At 33.4% G+C, this 25,860-nt stretch overlaps 1 protein-coding gene across 4 annotated transcripts in view; it reads right to left on the reverse strand.

The window, feature by feature from the left end:
* Window positions 1-22,323, reverse strand: part of LOC111054407 (protein abrupt) — a 45,378-nt gene extending 23,055 nt beyond the window's left edge. Inside the window, exons 1-6 of one of the 4 annotated variants that reach the window (XM_022341447.2) lie at window positions 22,169-22,323; window positions 20,658-21,022; window positions 16,670-16,867; window positions 12,821-13,120; window positions 4,912-5,152; window positions 3,334-3,396 (exon numbers count right to left, since the gene is read on the reverse strand). In XM_022341447.2, the coding sequence (XP_022197139.2) occupies window positions 3,334-3,396; window positions 4,912-5,152; window positions 12,821-13,120; window positions 16,670-16,867; window positions 20,658-20,855 (1,000 nt within the window). In that variant the 5' untranslated portion in view covers window positions 20,856-21,022; window positions 22,169-22,323. Of the gene's footprint in view, window positions 1-3,333; window positions 3,397-4,911; window positions 5,153-12,820; window positions 13,121-16,669; window positions 16,868-20,657; window positions 21,023-21,287; window positions 21,899-21,930; window positions 22,149-22,168 lie in introns of those variants that run through there. The other 3 variants (XM_039423716.1, XM_039423718.1, XM_039423717.1) reach the window with 3 other exon arrangements.
* Between the last annotated feature and the right edge of the window lie 3,537 nt (window positions 22,324-25,860).

The raw sequence follows: 25,860 nt of genomic DNA on the forward strand, positions 1-25,860 counted from the left end.
AGACATTTATTTCAAACAAGAGTCTCATAGTATCTTGAATCAATAAGTCTAAATTCTAATTATTTTGTTACCCCAACAATAGTCATGTGCCAATGCCAAGCCATCTCTACAATACTGTTTTGAAAATTCCCACCACTAATTTCACCAAAGTATCAGACACCTTATGATCCAAAAATTTAAAAAATTGCCTCTAAGCCATGTAAATGAATTATTGAGACATTAATCACAATCAGGATTTGAACAGTGAAATTAGACATAAATCAGTGAACTTCATAGAAATTCATGACACGATGACTTGATAGCTTGGCTGATCAGACATCTTGCGATTCAATAAAATACATATTATTTTGGAACGTCTCTTCTTCCTAACTTTTCAAACTAAGTATATGTAACTGTCAACATGTCTTCAAAGATTTAAATATACAAGTGAAAAGTTCATTTGAATCAAAACTTCATAATATCCTGAACAATATGTCTGAATTGTAAAATGATGATGATAACCAACATTAGATGAACATAAGTCTGAATTCTAAATGATGTTACCCAACATGAAGAAATAATAGGTTGAGAGTTATATAACCATAGCAAATAGTATTGAAGCACAATGCGTTGGACATTTTTTTACAGAACCTAACAAAACTTATTAGCTTAGTTCAAGTTTTTCTGTCCAAATTTCCAAAGTTTCATATTTACACTTGAAGCTTCACACTCCATTGGCTGCATACTTGATTAGGAACCGCGCACATGTTACACCAAGCACTAGAAATGGATGGGTTGTTTAGTGGATCAATTGGTGGAGTGCGAGGTGGAGCCCAGGTAGTAGGGCGGACAGGTACGGCGCTGGCGAATGCCGTGCGTGGCGAGCAGATGCACCTGGAGATACTGTTTGGTCTTGAACTGCTTCAAGCACACGTGGCACGACTCCCAGTGCTGGGTGGGCGCATGAACGTTGGCAATGTGCTGCTTCAGGTTGGAGTTGTTGCTGTAGACGTTGCCGCACTCAGGGCAGACCGGCTTGGCGGCGGCGTTGCCACGTCTACCGTCCATCATCGCATCCCAGCTGCCGCCGCCGCCTCCTCCTCCGAGTGCCGCCTCTACCGTCATCCAGCCGCCGCCTCCGCCCCCGACACCCACCGCCCCTGGAACCCCACCACTTCACTGCACTAGCGCCACCACTACGTCACACGCACAACACTACAACAGCCAACACTGCACACACTAAAATGCTCAAATTCATCACTTCTATTTTGTTCCGAACGTACGTAAAGGTCAGGGTACTATCTCGAATTGATATGTTTGGAGAGATGACACTTGGGAGCTGACCTCAGAATTAATATGTTGTATTAAAAGTTGGATATCAACACTTGGTCTCCATGATGAAATGTATAAAATATAACACTAGAACTGAGTTGTCAGATTATGTTCGTTCAGATCGTTAATGCTTTGAATTCAACTTGAATTGATTAATTTAAATTTATTCGACAAGCCTACTATTAAAAACAAACACTCCAATTTATTCTAAATCAAAACCACCTCACTGCAATTCAGAGTGAAATATCAGTGCGCTCCCCGCCCACATACTGATAAAACAAAGTTTAATCAACAATGGTACCAATATGAAATTACAAGGACTTGACCGTTCTACAATGAACACATCTCGAAATATAATGCAACAGCGCCTAGGAGCTATCCTAGCATCAAAGTGTATGAAAAGATAATGATTGAACCGGATTGATAAATTCTATAATCCACTTTGAATTTTATAGAAATGATAATCAATGATGACCAATTTCTATCTGCAATTTTACTACAAGTAGGAGACTGTTCCACAATAGAATAAAGTGCTATACAGTGCTTGATACAATGCAGCCATATTATAAAAACGCCTATGGCATTCCCGGGATTTAAATCGTGAAGATATATGAGTGTACAAAATTTTATCTACATTGTCACATCTTAACATCCCCACTGACAACGACATTACTCCAAAGCTATCAAACTTGTGAGAAGGGAGAATGATGTGATCATGTAGGCCTATTTCACTTGATATCAACAATATTATAACATTTTATAGAGTTTACACTGAAGGTGACAGTTGGTGACGATATAGAATTAAAAAAGTCTTCACAATAATTCCTTGGAAGATATTTTTAAATATTTGAATCTTTAAAGTATTCTAGAGCAGATGTATGGCTCCTAACATAATAAAGCCCTTCAAATTCTGAAAATATTAATTTTTGAATACAGATATACAGTACAAATGACAATGAGTATTATGAATTCAGCTTATGCCATCTCAATATGATTAGAAATCTTGTGGTGAATAAATAGTATAATTCACACAGATTATTCATTAAATGATTATCGCAATATAAATTAATTTTGTACCGAATCAATTGTGTGTATAGTATTTTAACTGAGTAGCTTAAGTGGACATGTGCATAAATTATGGCTAACAACATATAAAATTCAATAATACCTCATGTGTTTTAAAGTAACATCACCACTTTGAAAAATTGAATAGAAAGGTATTCATTTTCTTGATAATGTTGAACTACATTCACAATAGAAGAACATCTTACATTGTTATATGTTAGTCTAGTCTACTACTAACAAAAAAAAAAAAACATAAAAATTATAGCACATTGAGTAACTTTCTTTCAAAAAGTGAATAATTTCATTTTGGTCAATAACTAAATCAAAAATTCTTGTATATCTAAGACAATGGTGTATAATTAATTATATAACTCATTCAATTTTGGATGTAATTGTCATTCCTATCATGAGTAGAACAATTTTGAAAATGAGGAATATTATGAAGGTACTTTTGTGGTTCACGATAAGCTTCAACATATGAAAACGAATGAAAATCTCATTGTAAGTTAGGGATAGTATTTATTCAAGAAATATTGTACTTCCACCAGAGACAGTAGTACAAAATTTTTAATCAATATGTTATAAGGTAATGAAAATTAATTGACAGATGGAAAGATCTATCATATGAAAATTATGAATGAATAGATGAATATTAAGAGGTCTATACATAATTATTATTAATGGTACTGTGAACATTTGATCATACTGAATTTCCAATGTAGAAATAGGGTAGAAATATAATTCGTGCACTTTTTCGAAGTAGAGAGCAATAGGCTAAGGTGAAACACTCACAAGTGTGTAATGAACACGAGAGTGAGCAAACATACTTCAAGGTTTAATCATTGATTTTTGAAATCTTTGCTCATTCTCTTTCATTTAGTTGAATTTACCTTGAAGCAAAATTCGTAAGGAGAACTGGGGGACTGAGAAACAAGAGAAAATCATGTCTTTACTTACCAAAGTTGTTATCCTGAGAGTTGTTGTGCATTCCAGAGGGCCCCGGTAATAGTCCAGGAATTCCTGTAAGGCAGACAGAGAAAAGTTTGAAACATCACAGTCGAATAGAGAATAGAAACAGTTTAGAAAATAGTTAACATCAAATAATACAAAAGCGGAAATGCATATTTTGATAGTAAAGAAAACATTGTGATTTTATTATTAGATTATTAGTTTGTGAGCTTGAGTGCTTGGTTTTTTCAACAATTCGTACTTTGGAATACAACCATTTATTCAAAAGCATGAGTAATATATAATGTCTTCCTGTACTTTAATACCTTCATTTTTAATAGTGACGTTCAGTATTATTACGATGTTCGTAGTCTCAGTAATTGATACTGCTTGTAAATATAATCAACTACCATTACCACTGAAACCTTATAAAATTCAACTTGAAAGTAAGAGACTATTTTTTATTCGGTTTCATCATGAATCCGAGTTACCGCGTCAAACTTGTAATTTATTTACTAATATGATACTAATTTTTTAAATTATATTTTTAACAAAAGACGATCCCTACATGAGTCCTACAATTGTGAATAATGTGAGGCGGATGACGATGAGAGATGAATAAATAATATACAAAAGATTAAAAAAGAAAAATCTCGTCCAAGACATTCACCAATCACTCCTCACTTATATCATCTTTCAGTGATGTTACATAAAAAACAATATTATTTACAACAACATTAATACATTTCTACCGTATTATAGGTAAGATTTTTGGGCATACTTTATCATCTATGGTTCTTAGAATTGAATTTACTGAGTCAACAGATAAGGCGCTGAACGCTTAGCCAACAGCTTCCCAAATGTAATTCTAATTGTTTGAAAGACTACTTGAAAACAGTCATTTTAGAGCAATTGGTAATTGATAGGTTGATGAGAATAATCCACTTAGTCTTCCAGGGAATCCGAGTAACCAACAACTTGGTCAATTTAATCTGAATAGTTATGCAGACTAGATAGCCATAATACGTCAAGAAGTAAAATTGTCTTATAACTATAAAGCGTATCATAAAAGGTAAATGAGAATAATCTTGCAATATTTCTAATCCAATCACAAAACACTCTTACTCTGTGCTCTGGGTATTAAACTTTGCAGGGACCCTCCTTCAAGCAGTGTCAATATTATTGTACTATAGCATACGTACCGTACGTATAACATCAGACCACGTCATAAAATAGGTTTTATTCTAGTTGTGTGGCCTGATGTTATACGTAGGTACGTATGATATTGTACTAATATATTGACAGTCTAGAATCCGCTTAAAGGAAGGTTCCTGCAAAGATGCATACAGTACGAGTGTCAAGTGATGAAGAGTAAGAATATTGCAACATTATTCTCATCAACGTTTTATGATAGGGATTTAGACGCTATGAAGCGTCTAGGGACCGCTTTCCGTATAAGACTATTTTCATCTTATCTGGTGGTATTTCATTTTACACTGTATTACCTTTTTTCTTTACTTTTACAACCATTTGTTACAACCATTGTCATAGATGCAGTGCTATTGGGGCAATATGAACATAGTTTACCAGGTAGTCCAAGGAGAGCGGCAGGAAAGTTTGGATTCCTGGATGGGTCCAGGATGAGACTGTTGTTGTGTGAGTTGTGGTGGTCGCTGGAGTACTCCTGCGGCTCGGACTTGGGTGTGACGAGGTCGATGCCTGAGCCCACCCCCCCACCGAGGCCTCCTCGATCGCTGAGTGCCGTGTCGCTCGAGTTGCTTTCCTCACCAGTCGAGTGCGCGTGCATCGATGAGTCCGATCCTTTCAGCTGAACAAGAAATACCATCAATTAATTGAGATGAAAAAACAAAGAATCAGTTGAGAATAACAATTAAATTAATAAAAAATTAAGATATCAAACAACAATCATTCAAAGAATAAAACAAAACATATTAATGAGAATATGCTATTAATCATCTAGTATTATTATCGTATTTCATAGAACTTTTAAGTGAAAAAACACTCACGTACCAGCACAAAACTAACGTCGCCACATCAAAGAATGTGAGTGTGTTTTCACTTTAAAGTTTTATGAAATACGATAGTAATAATAATAGTGAAAACAAGATGGATAACCAACAACAACTAATCTAGTATCAGAAGAGATTTTTTTTCTGAAGAGATGGTAAAGATATTTTCTCATGAGGCTACCAAGAAAAACAAATTCAACATATTTCAAAAGCGAGACTAAAACACATTGAAGAAAATTACTTGGTCCTACCCAGCAAGGAGAATTCTGTCCGATGAGAGGGCGCAGTTCATATCATTAAAAAACTGTGCAATATGAATAATTCAAATAAAATATTTACACTGGAAACATAAATATTTTGAAGCTTTTGAGTGATGGATAAAATGGATAGTCAATTTCACGTATTCATTACCTACCTTGAAGAAAAATAATGCAAATTTAAACTGACATATTATTACAAACGGCTATGCATCAACTCAACAATTGGTTTGGTCATAATGCATTGAAGTTGAATCTGACTAGATCCAACTATATCAGGTTTGCCGTGACGGGACATCATGCTGAACCTTCAAATCTGAATGCTTCAAATGGGAGGGAGTGCTTGTCTGTTGAAGTGACTAGTTTTCTTGGAGTGGAATTGCAAAAAAATATGAAATGGGATAAACACTTGGAAAAACTTATAAAACAGCTCTATCATGCACTTTTTGCACTGAGAACTGTGAGGACAGCATCCACTATAAAGACAGCTCAGAAGGTGTATCATGGATATTTTTTAGCCCTAATACGCTACAGCATCTTCTTTTGGGGGAATACGGTAGTAAAAATAATTTATATAAAATATTTAAGAAGCAAAAGAAAGCTGTTCGTGTTTTGGAGGGCTTGCGGCCATCCAATTCATGTAGGCCCATTTTTAGAAAATACAGGTTTCTCACGGTCCCAGAATTGCACTTCCTTGAGACTGTAAATTTTGTCTTCAGAAATTCAGAGAGATTTGAAGGAAATGTAGTTTGCCATGGCTATAGCACAAGAGCAAAGAGTTTAGCTGTATATCAGTACCCCGCTCACAGACTGACACTTTTGGAAAAAGGACCATATTATTCGGGACTGAAGCTCTTCAATTGTCTACCTGAAAGAATACGATTATGTGGTAGTCATTGGCTTTTCTTGTCTTCAATTACTAATGTACTTGTGGAAGCGTGTCCCTATACAATGGAGGAATGTTTTGGTGCCTTCATACTTTGAGTTTATACAGATGCATACACTTTGCATAGAAAAATGTTCATGACATGTTACATGCCACTTGAGCTCTGCTCAGCTTTGTGGCTTCACGTAACAAATGACAATAATAGTAATAATAATAATAATAATTGTACTTTGTATAATCTCTCAAATATACCAAGGTACTACTTAGTATACCACTACTCAGTATACTCAGTATAGTACACTATCCCATATCCCTCAAGTATAGAGCAAGTATGAGGTGGTTTCATATTGATGCTCTCAAATGTAATCTATTATTTGAGTAATATAATGCAATAATAGTTTGGTAACGTCACCAATCGTCAAGATGCTGAGTAATTAGAGTATAGATTCTATACTGAAACCATTGTAGATTAATATACTGTGTATTGTAATTTCTAGGCTACTTGAATTATTATAGCTTATATTAATGTTCAAAAGAGCATCATGTTGGGCATTGAAGAGCATCTGAAGTGTGGATAGACAATCCTAACTATAAATTGAACATTCATGAGAAAGAAATAGTCATGATACTAAATTGAGTAATAAAGAATTAACAAGAAACACTCTTTGTTGACAGCCTGTGTTTCAGAGTAAAGATCATATAATTATATTAAGCTGACAAGTAAACAAATATTTAGTCATATCTGAAATAGAAATCAAGCTTCTACTAGCTGCAATAAATAGCTATTCACAATATTCAGAATTAGAGTGAGTTTCCTACTTGATTCACATGAGAAATATTTAAATAGCATTGGCGCACCTGGTGAAAGACATCTATTGCTCCAATGGGAAATCGAGTACCTAATTTTAGCAACATCCAATAATAGACATCATCGACGTTTTTGCTTTGTTTTCCTCTTCTCTGATGTTTTGAAAGTAAGTTTTACATGCAATCTTCAAGTGCTCTCAAACTTATTTACAATGTTTCTTAATACTAGAATACATACCGTAGATATTTTACTACTTAGTCCAGGCGCTGGCTTACATTGAGCATGCATGAGAGAGGCAGAGAATTTGACTTCGGATTATTGTTAGGGGGTCTTTAGTGTATATGAAACTCGATGTCGTCACGTCCCAGGGTGGTCGACAGCTTGGGGGGGAGGGGGGTAAGTTGTAAAAAACGCGCGTTTATAAAATCGCCTGTCCTGCAGTGACTATTCATAGTACAGCTTTTAATTTTTTCTCAATATTATGTACACATAACTGGCTTTCAATGTGGTCCTATCCTTTTTTGCGATAAACCGCATAGTTTTTCCGTAAAAAAATAAAATATCTCGAAAAATGTATTTTTTTATTATGGACATTTTGTTATTTCTCGAATATTCAAGTAATTAGCCGACTTAGAGGAAAAGGCTCCCAATAAACGTTGTAGGCCGTTTCTTGCTGAATCCAATGATATAAATAGTTTGGGGGTTACGATCATAGATGCGGTGGTGGGAGGGGGATAAGTAGCACTGTTACGCTGCGGCGCGGTCCTCCCCCATGATTAATGCGCGTAATGGCCTGTCTATCGCATCGCTCCTACTAGTCTATACATTCAAATTATGTATTTCAGGAACGCTATCTTATGTATTTTCGGTCGCTGAACACGATTTTTCAACTCTCAAGCCTTAATAATTGATAATTCTCATCATATTATACTAATTATGGTCAAAATTACAAACTTCATCTCATTATCATTATTTATGATCTCATTGTAATGATAAACCACCCTGTTAGGAATGTTTTTCTCAGTCGATAAAAAACTGATATTCCATTAAGAGAGAATAATTATTCGATTTAGTTCAATGATCACTTTGGAATTTCGAAAGTCAAGTAATGGAGTAAGTTAAACAAATAATATAGGCTACCCCATATAGAGCACCATGTAACAGGAGTAAAATATTTTCTTAATATAAATTTACAGTTGAAGCACAAATAATGCCAATTACTCCCATGTGATATGACTAAATATTTGATTACAAAGGAAATGCAACTCTAAAGCTGCGTTTACACCAAAGTTATTAAGGAGATGTTAATATAACTTAATCTTTATAGATTCTATTAGATTGAACATAACTTATCATACATATGATGGACATATGTGTTTGCCAAGTTCCGTTCAATCTAATAGAATCTATAAAGATTAAGTTATTAACATTTTGTTAATAACTTTGGTGTAAACGCAGCTTTATCAACTGATTTCTGTAACTTATATCAGCTATGAATAGATACTTTTCATCTGGCTGAGTTTGACTGATTGTCTTGGGGTGGTACTTGAATGAAAGTGGAATGAGAGATATCTTTGTTGAATTTGAAATATTTGGAGAGAATACTGTTGGAAATCTATTGAGGGGAGATCAGTATAATTAAGGTGTGAGAGCAAGCAATCAATTCAATGAAACAACTACAAGGACTCATGAACGGTTCAAATATGAGAGTTTGTCAAAGTATATTTGAAAAAAGTCAGGAGCTATTAGTGGAGTTTTTTAGAATCAAAATCAATGACTACTTGAAATTTATGACTGATTATTGTAACATAGTTTAAATTATCTTAAATTGTATTCATGCTCATAAGGAAGGACTCTGGTATTGCACATAGAAACTGTACGAGAAAAGATCCCATACTTTTTTCATTCAATCACACAAACTATGTTATAAAGTCTGTGTTGTATCTAGAAAATAAAAAAAAATACCCATAGAAGTAGAAAATAATTTCCAATAAGGAAACATTAAATCCATACAGTCAGTACATTGACTCTCTGTCAAATGAAACCTTGAAAATTTAATAAATGTGACAACCGATCATGCTTTGGAGCAAACCCTCATTCGATCATCCAAAACTGAGTGATTGGAATAGCTAGTTCTTCAAAGGCTTTCCTAAAATGGCTGCTACTATATAAATAAATCTTCCATCAAAGATATTCTGTTCAAGTATGTTGACATCATTATGGATATCACTGGAGATTGTGAAGAAAGTCATCTAAGGAAGTAAAACAAGAATAATGAGAGATGAGAATGATTTCCAGAAGCATAATCTTCTCAAGAGAACATAACATTTTTCTTCAAGACTCTGATGGACAACAGAATCTGCATAATGTTATCAATGGTCTGGAAGCAAGTGAAGAAGTGTGTGATTCTCTTTTGAACGTATAGAAAGAAATAGTTATTCGGTCTCCAACGATTTTTATCTGAACATAGTTGTGGCAAATTGTAAAAGTGTATTCTCACCTATAAAAAGAAACAGAGTTCTTTCATTCCCCACGATGCAATCAAACAAAAATCCTACTCTTAGTTAATTCTAGAACAAAAAGATCTGATCTCTGTAATTTTACTAGGTAGCTGTTTAAAGATAATTCAGCATTGAAGTTTTAGTTCAGCATGCATTTCTACAATAACCGCAATCTCTGTCAACATCTGATTGATATTTTAAAAAAAACTCTTAATCTCACTTGGCCCATGAAATTGTAAGTGAAACTAGTTGTGGATTTGACTAAATCCCTAAATATCGTTGACAAATTCGCATAATGATGACATGGCTCTCCTGAATTCAACTCCTACTTCACTTTTCAAAACTTCAATACGCTGCAAGATTATGGAAACTTTGTGATGAGAAGAGTTATGAAAATTCTCAATAAAGATGGAGTGATACAGGTGGACATAGCTTTTCATGTCTATGGTCTGAAATAAAACAAAGGTAGTGAACATATTAGAAGCAGCAGAGTAAAAGAATCACTCCAATAATATGCTCTCCAAACCATCGAGACTTGATTTCTAAATCTGTGGCAGAGATTTATTAATGTGTAATCTATAAAGGAATAATCCGTACATTAGCTACGTGCAGGAATACTAAATTCATTCATTCATTTGTGGATAAAATTACAAATCATATAAATATGTTTGGGAAAGAATAACAGGCATGGCCCAAAACTATTCGAATCCCAAATTTTGATACTGAATATCTTGTTACCATTTCAAAACAGTCTGAACGGGAATACCATAATGGATGAATCAATCAAAAGTTAGTGAAATATCATTATAATAATACAGTTGGAAATAATATGAATGAATATTTAAATTTTCATTTCATTTTGATTTGACACATATCTATTATTATATTGGATATAATTTCTCAAAAGTTCACGACAAACTGAAGATTCACGAAAGATTAACATTTTCATACTAAGCATAATCATTATGATGATGAATGAATGATGAATTCCATTTCCACCATGAAGAACTAAGAAATTCCACAAATATTTCTTGGAAATTAACTGACCACTATATCAAGTAAGCGTGGCCAGTGTGCAATTAATAATATAATTTAGCCTGCAGCGCATCACAATAAATTAATTTGAGATAAAAACAATAGAACATAAACATATATGAATATTATCTTTATTCTATCCTTATATATTTCTTGAAACCCAAGTTTCATTTATTTCAAACAGTCATTTCTTAGTTTCCTTGCAGAATGAGATGAAGTTTGTAATTTTGACCATAATTAGTATATTATGATGAGAATTATCAATTATTAAGGCTTGAGAGTTGAAAAATCGTGTTCAGCGACCGAAAATACATAAGATAGCGTTCCTGAAATACATAATTTGAATGTATAGACTAGTAGGAGCGATGCGATAGACAGGCCATTACGCGCATTAATCATGGGGGAGGACCGCGCCGCAGCGTAACAGTGCTACTTATCCCCCTCCCACCGCCGCATCTATGATCGTAACCCCCAAACTATTTATATCATTGGATTCAGCAAGAAACGGCCTACAACGTTTATTGGGAGCCTTTTCCTCTAAGTCGGCTAATTACTTGAATATTCGAGAAATAACAAAATGTCCATAATAAAAAAATACATTTTTCGAGATATTTTATTTTTTTACGGAAAAACTATGCGGTTTATCGCAAAAAAGGATAGGACCACATTGAAAGCCAGTTATGTGTACATAATATTGAGAAAAAATTAAAAGCTGTACTATGAATAGTCACTGCAGGACAGGCGATTTTATAAACGCGCGTTTTTTACAACTTACCCCCCTCCCCCCCAAGCTGTCGACCACCCTGGGACGTGACGACATCGAGTTTCATATACACTAAAGACCCCCTAACAATAATCCGAAGTCAAATTCTCTGCCTCTCTCATGCATGCTCAATGTAAGCCAGCGCCTGGACTAACTCCCAAGATATGAAAATTAGAATTTCAGATTATCAAACAATTTGATTAACTTATTTCATACGATAAAAGAGCGTGGTTTGGAATAGTTGGGTAATTTATAGCATACAAATTATTGGTGGGTGACAAATACAAAAACGTTTCCCTAATGAGGAGAAAGGTAGCACTTTGGTCCCGAGAAGTACAAATAGCTATTAATATGTAGCTATTTTAATCTAGAATTATTATAGTTTATAATTGTATTTTTTTATAATTGAAATATATAGCTGATAATTCATTATTATGTATCCCTCACAACATTTAAATCAATCAATTTATTAACAAAACATACAATATTTTGACATAAGAGTTCTAGTACCTAATTTATAAACATTGAATGTAAATTATAAAAATTATTGGGATAGATGTCAAAGCCTGGTTCTATTTTATAAGAAATATAGAAAGGGTACTTGTGAATCCCTATAATTATAAACATTTAGTTACCTACTTTGCCTTAGTTGATCCCCATTATGCCCTTATTTTCTTTTTTTATTACCTAACCTGACTTCTCATGTATCTTATGAATAGTTGTCCAAAATAGAATACAGTATACATAACTTCATTCAGATTAATTTATTAACAAAAGATAAACGGTTTTAAGTTCATCCAGTAGATTCCCTCCCGATCATTCATTTGTGATTGTGTAATTGAAATTAATAGAAGAATTGTTCATTGTTTTCTTTTGAATTGTTCAACATAGTATGAAATATTGTGAATATTTTTCTCTTTATTTGTATTGTGTAATGTGAAAATTTACATATCAATAAAATTATTAAAGACAATATAAAAACATGAAGTACCGGTACCCTTTTAACTAAGACATTTCAAACAACTAACTAGTTTCGGCCTTTGGCCATTTTTACGTTTTGTGCATTTAAACGTGGACATGGCCAAAGGCCGGAACTAATTGTTTGAAATATGTAAATAAAAGGGTATTTCATGTTTTTATATTATTTTAAATATTTTTTCAAAGTAGCTAATACAAGAGAAGTGATTTTGTCATAAATAAATGGAAGTTACGGTACCTGGTTATTGTTGTTGTTATTGGAGTTGTGTTGCTGCGTGGGTGTGGACGACTCTAGAGCGTGGCCAAGCATGGAGTCGCGGCCGCCGTGGTCGTTGAAGGCCGCGTTGAGTGACGCCGACCCGGGCGACGGCGACGGACTGAAGCCGCGGGCGGTGGGGTGGTGGCCGCCTGCAGATGGAGGCAGCTCGGAGCTGCGACTCCGCTTGGTCGGGGGCGGCGTCACGGCTCCGTCACCCGCCGCCATCGTCGACGACGTGTCGTTGTTCACAGCCGTCGACCACGGTAAGCAGTTTGAGGTCTGCAAAGTGTATTACATTCAAATGATTCTATATTGCATGAAAAACTACAAAATACATTGAAACATCATGAAGAAGCGTTAACATTTCGCAAATTGAATCGGACAAAATATCTAAAGGAGTGCCTCTCGTTCAATTCTCATTTTGATGTTCCTTGGTACAGGTAGAGGTTGTTATGTAAAGTAAGTCGATTATTGAATCCTGAACCAAATGCATAGACCTACTTGTACACTGAATACAGACTCAAATGACAGACTGGACTGGTGAGCAGTTTGAGGTGTGCAAAGTTCACCTTACATTCAAATGATTCTATTGCATGAGAAAATGCAAAATATATGGAATATTGTGATAAGTAGTTTCAGGTTTGTAAACCATTCACCGTTTATTACTTATTTACATTCAAATTAAAATTGTAAGTTCTATTGGACGAGAACCTTCAAAATACATGAAGTACGTATCTATCACAATGGTGAACGATATACAGAACTAAAGCATAATTATTTATTATTATGTATTCCTCACAGTATTAAAGCGGTGTAAAGGCTAAAAATAAACTTTCTACTCGGGATATTTTTCAAAGTTTTTCGGATGAAAAACTTTTCTCAGGAAAACATTTTTTTCCGATCATTACCTTTTGAGATATGAGCGCCTAAAGTTTAAATTTTTGGGACAGAACATTTCAAATTCGGTAAGAGATAAATCCATGAGATTTAGAGGATAGATTTTTTATGTTATTGTTGATCTAGTAAAACAAAAATTTCCTGAAAGTATCCATTTTTAAGATAGTTATTCAATTTACTAAAAATAACTTTTTGTTGAGTTATTTTTGGCAAATTGAATAACTTTTTCAAAAAATTGGTATTATCAGAAAATTTTTCTTTTACCTCATCAACAATACCATGAAGAATCCATCCTCTGAATCTCGTGGATTTATATCTTACCGAATTTGAAATGTTCTGTCCCAAAAATTTAAACTTTAGGCGCTCATATCTCAAAAAGTAATGATCAGAAAAAAAATGTTTTCCTGAGAAAACTTTTTCATTTTGATAGCTTAATTGACCGAGCGAAGTGAGGTCTAAGATTCAAGTCGACGGTTTGGCATTTCTCTTGATGTTTAAATGTTTATATGTTGCGCATTTACGGCGAAACGCGGTGATAGATTTTCATGAAATTTGACAGGTAAGTTCCTCTTTTAATTGCGCGTCGATGTATATACAAGGTTTTTGGAAATTTTGCATTTCAAGGATAATATAAAAGGAAAAAGAAGCCTCCTTCATACGTCAATATTGGAGTAAAAATCAGACTATAGAATTATTCATCATAAATCAGCTGACAAGTGATTACACAGATGTGTGGAGAAGCCAGTCTATTGCTGTATTTCCATAAGGTCTATAGTTTCAATCAGGTACTTGTGGATGAGAATACTGCGTGAGGTCTACTGTTCACAGAGCTACTAGTTATATAAAAATCGAAAAACATTGAAAAATATCCCGAGTAGAAAGTTTATTTTCAGCCTTTGCACACCCTTAAGGCCCGGTTTCTAGAATACAAATTGAATATAATGAACCATTCAACCTAAGAATTTAATAGAGATCTATGTTTCATTAGATTTAATAATGTCCTATAAACCGGGACTAAAATCAATGAATTTGTTGACAAAACATACAATAGTTTGACGTCAAAGAGTTCTATTAAAGCTCTTCAAACAGCATTGTAAATTTGCTTCAGCGAAGCTAATCTTGCAAACTGATGCAATAAATGTGGTGGGTGGGTGGAGAGGACTATAACTAGCAATATACTATTATTTGTTTTTTAGCTTTAAAAAAGGTATGAACTTGAGAATGCAATTATTTAGCCTACTCTGTTGCGAATATGTTTTTCAAGATTTTGCTAAACAAAAAATTCAAGTACAGAGTTTGGGAATACTGGTAAGTATGGAAAGTGAGAAAAACAGTAATGCTTGGAATGGGGCTGCGCCTCTTCTATAAACTTTTCCCTTTATTTACTGAAGTTACTTGTATTTCCTTCAAGGTTGTTCCATTTGTTGAGTAGTTTTAGCTTTTCATCGAATAGTAGGGGGAATTGACAATCAAACTTGATGATAATCAAAGATGATAGATAGAGGTTTTGTTACATAATACGGACAGATCAAGGGACCCTGAATCAATATCTGTAATAACTATAATTTTCAAAATTTATAATTTCAAATTCGATTTTCAATAAATGTAAATATCTGATTCTACAGGCTGATGACCGTATCTAAGTCCTTCAGTTTTTGCTGATGTCACGAATTTATTACAGATTTAAAGGAATCAAATCAAATCAAATGAGTATTTAATAAACGGTATCCTGATAAAAGGAAATAGATGGTTTATTAGGATGAGTCAATTTCCGGTGAACAGTAGGAAGAACACCTGCGTTGTTTGGATGTCGATGGTATCACACATGTATACCGGTGCTTACAAAAGTTCCATTTGTTTGCATATAATTATATAAAGGTAGCTTATCAAACTATCATATTCAGCAGCTTGATATAAAATTAGTGTCAAGATCATATCTATGGTATCTGACATGAATCGCAAGTCAAACAAGCGTTATTTCAATAAGTGAATAATAAATTAATCTAACAAGTTACTGCCACCAAATATATGCAAGATTGTGAATAATAAATAGCTACAAAATTAATCCTATTCATATAAAAGATTAGAACAAGAATATATGGTTAATTTCTGAATCAATGGAAGTAATGCAATTTTTTTTAAATGACAATGTTTGATGACACTTGCTGAGTGTAAACTATTTAAAAAAAATATAAATCATACAAATTTGGTCAACAGTATTGTACAACACTTGATATGAATCTCACATACATCTCTGAATCAATAAATTATTAACTCTTAACTCATGTTCAAACAAGAATATCAATTCAGTCGATTGAATTGATGCAAGCATTTTCCATTCATCCAGCCAAAATATTGACAAGAAGGTTTGACTTTTAGTTATAATAATATGTTTGACATTTGATGGATACCGGTACCAGTTTAGCAGGTTTCAGCCCCTCTTACCAACTCATTCTGATGTCACTGTCAATAATCAGAAACGTGATTCTCATACTGAACTCTGAAGTCAAATTATTAGGTGAAATAGAATTCTGTATATTGACAATTGAGTGTTTTGGGAAGCCCATTAATAATAACATATTATTTCTTCAAACATGTAAATTCTCAATATTCTCATTAAATCAGTATGGTGGGTGAATGTCAAATTTTTCTGCAACATGATAGATTTGAGACAAAGAATTTATAAAATGCAAACATTGTTTATGCAAAATCTTAAATTATCAACAATTACCTTTAAAGAGTGCTAAATATGTATTGTAAGTTTCTATAATAAAATAATAAGATTTTTTTGTTTAGTGTTTTCTTATTTCAATTGTCAACTGAAGAAGATAGGCCTAATTTGATAAAAGAATAGTGAAGTTACGTATTGCAATAAATGGATAAATAATGGATTTTGAAGTATGTGAAATAGTGTGAGTGAGTAATACTTACAGGTAATAGTTTCTGATGGTCCTTAGTTGGAACATCAGCGAGGCCTCTGACCTGGAGTGTTTGTGCAGTCTTTAGAAAGTCTGTGAGTTGCTCCTGTCCAATGTGCACTTCGCCATTGTACATGAACCTGAGGAGGGCCTCCATGTCTTGTTCCCTCACATCTCGCAGTATCACTATGGGGTGTTGGCATGGATTAGCCTAAACAAATAATACAACATTCATCATTTACAAAGCATTCATACTAACAGAAAAATAGACAAGCATTATCGTTGATAGGATGAAACAATTAAAACAAATTGAGAAAGCTAATGTTGGGAGAGAATAACATGGAAATGATGGCAACATTCCAAGTGCATCCTCACACCTGAAACTCCACCTATCATGATTGAAGCCGGGGACACACTTGACATACAGCTTCCCGATTCCACTCCGATACTGTAAAGGATGCCACAGATGTCCGTCATATGATATGTCCCACCACCACCCCGCCACTCAATGAAGTATCACGAGTAGAACGCTGACTAACAAGTGTGGCCCGGCCTGATGGACGAAATATTCTTCTAGTAAAATGCTACGATATTGGTAAATATCAACCGTGAATGAAAATATTATGAGAATATAGCATGACAAGTCAAGAATTAATTGTATACCTAGTCTAAGAAAATCGCAAAATAATGTGTCACCGTACTTCGTTGGTATATCGAGTATGCCTACTCGTAACATTTCCCTATTCCTACTCAGAAATTTGAGTTACTTTGAAAGAGAGAAAGAACTTATGAAATTCATGATTGTATATAAATTATACAGAATACTCCAGTGTAAAAATTGGGAGGAAGCTAATTCTTTTATACTAGATCTGCTATTGGTTAGTTATGATTAGATTTAATAGAGAGTTTCAATATCAAAAATAGATTTTCTAAACATTCACATCTCGGAATATTGAACATTCATATTAATATTTGTAAAAAAATATGTAAAAAGCCCTCGCTAAGGAGCTCTTCTTTTTAAAATTGTTGTCAATGAATTACATATTTACTGAATAACTTTATCGGAAAAAAACGAAATAGAAATTACGGTACTTAATAGAGTAGCCTAATGCAGATTAATTTATTTTTTTATTCTAATCTGTTATTTGGTATAAACATTGGTGTACATTACAATGTTCTTCCAACATTGACGTTTCAGTTTTAGTTTTAAAAAACTAAGACATTACTTTAGACATTAAAAAAACTTGAGGAATCAAAATGAGACTAGAAGTGCTACAGATACTTATTTGAATGTTCATGGAAAATGAGTAGCCTATAGTAATTTATTAATATTCGAAAGAACTAATTAGGCCTAATCACATAAAGAGTAAATACGGTACATGCTATGAATACTTATCGATTTTCTAGTGTTTATATGAAAGTTGTTTACAGAAAGTAAGTTTACGTCAAGTTCCTGTACGTCAAGTTTATTATTATTAATCGACAATTATTATAAGTTGAACGACAATAATACTCATTGATTATTTGAATTTCAATTCTGTAAAAACTATAAAACATGTATCAGATTCACTTCCCCAGGAGGGAAAAGTGAAAGAAATAAGCTGCTACAGAAAGCTGGTTTTTAGGAGGTAGCCCGAAGGATTGCATTTATCCACCATAAAAAGCATGTAAGTACGGTAATAAAAATCATTCTGTATGACTTTGGGTATGACCATAGCCTACTATAGATAGAAAGTAAGCCATGGTATTACCCAATACTTATGGGTCGATTTTTCACAAATTGTTTATGCAAGTGTAATGTAGTTATTAGCACTAACATCATTCTGTATCATGTTGCAGTTAAATCTTTAACAATATTTCTTCAAATTTTATCAAGAATTGCTGAGAATACTCATGATTGATAAAAGTACTATCACAGAAAAAAAAAATCTATGACTTTTTGATATTTATCTTTTTTTGTTTATTTTTGATCCTAAATTGACTAATTGTTTATTATATGGTACTATATTTTACTACTTCGAATTGGCAAATTGAAAACCAATGGACTTTCGGACCTATATATCACTATTTTATATCAAATAACAGTATGCCATCATCATGTAAGATTTTATCATTGTCTTCTACAAGATGTTGCTACAAACTTGAAATTTGCTTTAATCTAGTAATATATTTTCAGAGTTATTCTTTGTGATTTACACGATCTATTCTGTAATTGAAGATAATTATTATGAATTGGGATTATCACGCATTTAGTACTATAGCAGGTGCTTCAAGGATTCACTGATAAGTAAAACGCAGAAAATAAGTAGAAAGCATTGTTTGCTCGTTAGTTAAAGTAGCCTACAATCGACAGTTAATAATCCCTTGGTTTTTTATGAAAATTGCATTGAAAAATATTTTGGTATAATAAGTTACTCTTCATTTATTAGACTACCTACTTATAATGAGATTGGCATGAAGAGAGCAGAGTAATGCCAAGGATAACACAATACAGAACTAGAACTAGAATCGTTTTGCCTTTGGTAAAATACTTATTGACAATAGATTTTCCATCTTTCACAGATAAATTCTGTTCCCAACTCACAAGTCACATTCAAGAATAATTTTCTATACTCTGCTTTGACAACGCTGAACCAAACACCGCTTATTATAATCTCATTTATTTTTTCACGGTAAAGATAATAAAATTGTTGACTTATAACTAGAATAGACACATTAGAAACTTACAGACATCATTAGCTGGTATCTATAACTTTCACTTCTTTAATTGTTTAACTTTGTCTAATTGCTGCAGACTTTACAAGCTTTAAAATTCCACCAAATAGTACATGACTCTGACAATAAATACAGAGTACAAGTACTCACATACATCACATCAATCTGTATAGTTTCATTATAAATTGGCGAGCAATTTACAATGTTAAATATAATTATTTACTCAAATACCGTAATACTGACAAATACTGATTCCATGAAACATCCGTTTTAAGATCACACTCCCATAGGCTACAATCGTCATTACTATTTAATAAATAAATAATTCATATTCACACCAGTATTCATGTGTTAGATGATCATTATTTAATGATTGAAATTTATTTCCTGTAATAGGATTGATGGAAATTATTATTTTACTCCAAGGTTAAAAGTAATCAGTAGTAGTTTGAGGAGTAAAAAAATATTAAATTGCATCATAATAATACTACAATTATTCTAAACCAAACCAATAACAAGTTATTTCATTTCAAGTAGATATTATTGCTAATTACCATTGATAAAATAATACAGTTCTGCTTTTGATAACACGATTCAAAACTAAAATAGAGCTAAATGTAATCAAATAAATTTCTTATCTCAAATGGTTTCATTCACTAATATCTGTTGCAACATTATTTTTGTCAATTGGATACTATTTCAAGTGTCACTTTCCACGCTGAAGTAAACACATATTTTGAGGCTTGATCCATTAATAAAATTTTGGGTTTGATAGTTAATTAAATCACTGTATCAAATTATAGATCTATTAGAGCTTAAAATCAGTCCTTACTATATCATAAAATTTGAAAAATATTCTTATTGTACGCTAGTTATCATTAAAAAAAATCTAGAAATTAATCGTTATCAATGTCATATATTATTACCATTACCTTCAATTCTAACAATCATAAATGATATCATAACTATGTGAAATTAAAACTTTTCAAACGTACCGGTATATTGATTGTTGCGCTCAACTGCAATTAAAAGGTTAATTAATTCAAACGTATTTTACTTGGGCCTATACTTGAATAAATAATTACATTTACTGGTCTTCAATACAATACCGGTAAATCAAGGCAAGAAACCTTAAGCTCCGGATTTCATAAATGGCTAGGCCTATGATAAATTATTATTAAAAATTTTATTCTTTAATATGTTTTACTAAATTCATAATTTCCAATTATCTCAATATAAATTAAAGGAATTAATTGTCACATGCAGAAATGAGATTGAACACTCACCTTGAGCAAGGTACGGAAGTAGGGACTGCAGGCAGATAAGACAACTTTATGAGCCGTGAATGAGCATCCATCACATGCTAATGTTACATCCACAAAGTCTTCTTGGTCTCTCAAATGCCTAAACGAAGATAAAATACTTGCGTGAAAATCGTTCCAACGCAGCGAGTATTGCTGTTCAGGATCTCCGACACCTCCCATTATCACTTCACACAAGTCACTAATCGCACTCAATAAAAAACACTTTTTCTTAAAAAATAAAGATCACTAACACATAACTGTAACTTTCATCTTCTCCGTGCGCTTGATGATTTAGTTCTTTGATTCTTAACCATAATTGATGTTGAAGCTTTCTGAACCATAATTTCCTGCAAAAATGAAGAAAGCATAAATCTACAGTTTAATAGGAAAATTGATAACATATTTTTATCTAAATCAAGATTTTGATATACAACTGCTGTCGTTCAATTACTAAAATTTATCGTGATACTTGATAAGGATAAATCCCATGATAATAAATAGCCTAAACCGATACCTTTCCTTAATTCAACTTTTGTTATATACTTGAAAAAAATTGGCAATGAAAGTTGTCATGGATCAATATATTAATAAGCTAAGGTAGCCTAGGCCTACCTAAACTCAATGGACTAAACATCAAAACAATACGATCAGCGTTGAGTATCGACATATTTCAATAATATTGGCAATATACGGTAAACTTATTATTTTCCAGTATAACACAATTCCAGTTGGCTATAGAGAAATAAAATACAATAAATTGTTCACGAATTTAAAAAAAGAATTAGTCTGTGTGTAATGTGTCAAAAAACTAAGCTAGATGCGAAAACACCCCTCGCGAATCAAACCTAACCTCAACCAGGAAGGGAGGATACGGCCAATGAATAGAAAAAACATGATAACCAAAAACTTGTCAGATCATTCCAAGCCCGAAATATCAGTACGGTACTGTAGTGTGACAATATGTACTTCACCGTAATTACTACATAGGCCTAATAACAATTGTTTTATTAAAACGATTTCTAAATAATCAATAAAACAAGAATGTTTTCAAATACGGCATTGATTGGGGATGATGTTTAGCTCAGTTGTAAATAATTGTAAATTCATCAAGATAGTAGTGTAGAAAGCATGTTCACAATTTGTACTACGATAATTTTGGATTATCAGAGAAGGAAAAATTTATGTCTGACAACAAAATAGTCATATTATGAACGATGATGGAATGAATTGGAATTGAATGTAATGACAAGCTGACATTAATTGAGAAGCAATTTAGACGCGTAAGTTGCTCGATGCGTTATGACCTATTGTACGTACACTAGCCATCATGGCTGCATCACTGACTGAAGTGCGAAACCACTATTATTAAGCCGGCGATAATTATTCACTCAACAGATAAGAGAACTAGATGATGATAACACGTAAAGAGCACTGAGGGCAAGAGATGATCACTGAGTACAAAATCGACTAGCGAACTATAGGTTGGAGCTCACCTTTAAAACAAACAGGCTACTCTTGTAATGAAATGTGTGCTAGGAGTCCGCGCATTTGCGCACGGATGCCCGACTGCCAAACGAAAGCGATTGATGCTAGAGCTCTGGTGTGCGCTCCCACTCCTCATCCCCTCAACCCCGCACACCCCATCATCCCACCACCACTACCAACATTGCACACTCGCTCCTCTTTGCTTCGCTCTTTGTCTTCACTCACACTTGCACACTTGCTCACACACAGCGACACGACACTGATTTAACATTATGGCGCGCTCCTACTGACTATTCCCCCCTGCAGAAGTCCCCCCACCCTTGCCCTTACACTGTACTTCGTCACTTGCTCAGTTGCTCCTCCAAGAAAATAATGGCACTGTTCTGCGTTTTTCAAACGTTTAGCTCTGCTACACAAAATATTTGTCTTCTTCCCGCTCATTTACAGCGAATCTCTCCACTACTGCTGCAGGGGATAGTTTGGTAACGATAAATTAATTGATACTCTCATCAATCATCAACGTTGCTCAAGATTTCTAAATCAATAGTGTTCTGGGCTTGGATAAAGATTCTCCAATATTGATCTTATTCAAAATCATAACTATTATTTAATATTGTTCTCTGATGAATGAATGGCTCGGCTTCTGTTTTGTTGAGAGTGCTATTACACATTATTTCTTTAGTTTACATGGAAGTAGCCAGTGATAACGTACATCTAAAAATTATTCTTACTTACTATTTTGATAGAGGTGTTTATAATTGGAATTGGAACTCACCGGAACTCTCAATAACTTTCAACTCTCAAACATTCATTGTAGGAAAAGGATGAAAAGAGAATAAAACTGAGTAAAAAAAAGCAACGATCGGGACAATTATTTGTCTTATACATACTTATGTGCCATTCATAGTCAAGTTACATGGCAAAAAGTTAAAAAACTTATCCTAATCTCATGAAAATTTAGTGTGAGGAAAGAGTCGTACTACCAAAGAGAATATTATGAAACTAGACTTGACAATATGTGTTAATTTATCAATGGTAGTACAGTACCGATACCATGCAATAAATGTGTTTTAGTGATAAATCAAAATCAAATCAAATGGTTTTTTTTTGTTTTTATTATCCATGATAACAGGGTACAAAAATTCAAATCATACAACAACGCTACATCTTCTGCAACCGAATAATCATAAATGAAACTTACAGTTCAACTTAAATAATTAATCATAATAACTAAATCTAACTGATAGTTTTCATAGTTTGCATAACCATCATAATTCAATTGGAACTCCATCATTAAATTTAGATATGAGAGAAAACATTGGAATGAGCAATGCTTTTATATTTAAAAAATGGAATGATTGAAGTAAACACTTGATCTCCTGAAGGGATGACAGTTGGGGTTGAAGGAAAAAGCAGAGCAAAAATTTTAGCTTATATTATGTTATGGTCGAGAATCTTTTCAATGGAAGAATAATAACTCTAATCTCGAATTAGAATCTAGAATGATAACTGTCTATCACTCCTGTTCATTGACAACTGTTACCATTCATCTGTGGATATTACTACTATTAATTTGATTTAATAGTGTCACACGAAGGTACCAAACATTGGAAGTATCCATAACCAAATTTCAGGAACAATCGAATTCACTATTCTTTAGATGGAGTTGAAGAATTGTAGCAGAAACTATGATTAGGTAACTCAAATTTGTATTATTTCATGAAATGTGGCCAGTCAATTATTGAAAATGAAGTCTGAATATATTATGTCACATTAAAAACTGAATAAGGAAGGCATGAGTGACATGTTTAAAACTATTATTGTGAGTTATTGTTATGAGAAATTGAGGTTTGATGATTTTTTTATGACTGTTCATAGAAAGTAAATTAAATTGGATATAGGAAACAAAAATATATTAATTAGTGGGCCTAGACGAAAATATTACAAATCTTATTACACATTATTTTAGTCTTCTGTCCATATTATTGAATAATCTATTCACGTTGAACGTTCCATTATCTTTTTCTGATACAATAGAGATCATTGACTATAACATTACTTATTTTACAGTAAACCCATCAATGTAGAATTGAAAGCTTCTTGAAATGTATGCTATAACTATTATAGTACAACTATTTATAGAGCTCCTCGTTTCTATAAACATTATAAGAATTACCTCCATAGCTCCCGTACAACTCGTTCATCTTTGAATCTATTGTTGAAATATTTTGGTAATTGATTTTTCTGAGAAGCAGCCATTGAATGTTCTGCCTGCCACCCCACTAGATAATAATAAATAGCTTTCTTCTTAGAAAATGAGGAACCTTCCTCCTTCTTTAGAATCAGCCTGTTCATGTGAAGCGAATAACAAGCCCTGATTACAAAGGAAATTGAAGTGAGCGTTGAAGGTGAAACTAAAATGCATTGCTTCGAACAATACCGATGCATTCTTGCTATTGAGCATGTAGGCTGTAGACGTGTAGAGGTAGGTGGGCTGGAGCCATAGAGCCATAGTGCGACCCTTGTCATGTTTAAAAAGGGACGGTAAAGAGAAATCCTACTCACTGAATGGAAATTGTTCTACCTGTCGTGCCGTTGAATACATGTCCACCTGTCACTGAGATACACAAATCGCTTTACTCAAAATTACTTTCAAATTTCCAACTGCAACAATTTTGACGGAAGTTTCGAGCTGTACCGCGAAATCAGGCTGGGGGCTGGCCAAGAGGGAATGTGCGAGAGAGACCGAGAACGAAACAGAAGAGCAAATGCACGCATCCGTGCGACAGAATGGAATGAGCTGAAAGAGGAAAAATGGATGAATAGAACAGGGTTGCAGTTCAACAACAAAGGATCGCACGTTGTACGTTGTACGTTGTAAAAGTCCTTGGCAGAAGATTTTTACTGAATCATGTGCGGGATGGGAGAGCCAAGAAACACATAGGTGAGTCTTGAAAGAAACGGAATTCTGAATACATCAGGAATTTTTCGGTAAACTTTATCGTTGAATGAAGTATGTTTAGCTGGAAAGCACATGCAATGGCCAAAATGTAGAAAGGGATCAGTATTTTCAGTACATGGCATCGCTCAACATGAAAGATAAAATAATGATTGTCTATCGGAATATGAGTAAAATAAAGTTTCAATATAATTATTTGTATAGATTGAATAATATGATAAAATAGTTCAATCGGGTCATAGACGAAATATCATTCTTGTAGTATCATCCATCAGCAATTGAGAAATAAAATGTTAGTTACATTTAAAAATGTACCCGACTCATACGAGTGAATAATTGGAGAGATATTTGTATCTGAAACTACACTAATATATAAAACATGGTTGTATATTATTTACTGCAGCTGAAACCATAGAGGAAGCATACAATTTCCTGCATGCTTATTTTGGATGAAACTTAGCTACAGTATAAATAATTCCAAATGCTTCCAGGGGATTAATATTTTTTAAGATAATCAATGATAAAAAAACGATAGTATAAAAATATTTTTTTAAATACATAATTTCCTTTAATTATCACCTATTATTTATTAATTTTGATTATTTAATTTCTATCAACATTCGGAAAGGGAACAGTTTTGGACAAGGCCTGTTGGTCTTTTCCTCATCATTTATATGATTTGTGTATTATTAGTCCAGGCAACGAATGCTCAAAAAAGGTATAGAGGGAAAAGTATGGAAC

Source organism: Nilaparvata lugens, chromosome 3 (genome assembly GCF_014356525.2).
Source record: "Nilaparvata lugens isolate BPH chromosome 3, ASM1435652v1, whole genome shotgun sequence".
Lineage (NCBI taxonomy): Eukaryota > Metazoa > Arthropoda > Insecta > Hemiptera > Delphacidae > Nilaparvata > Nilaparvata lugens.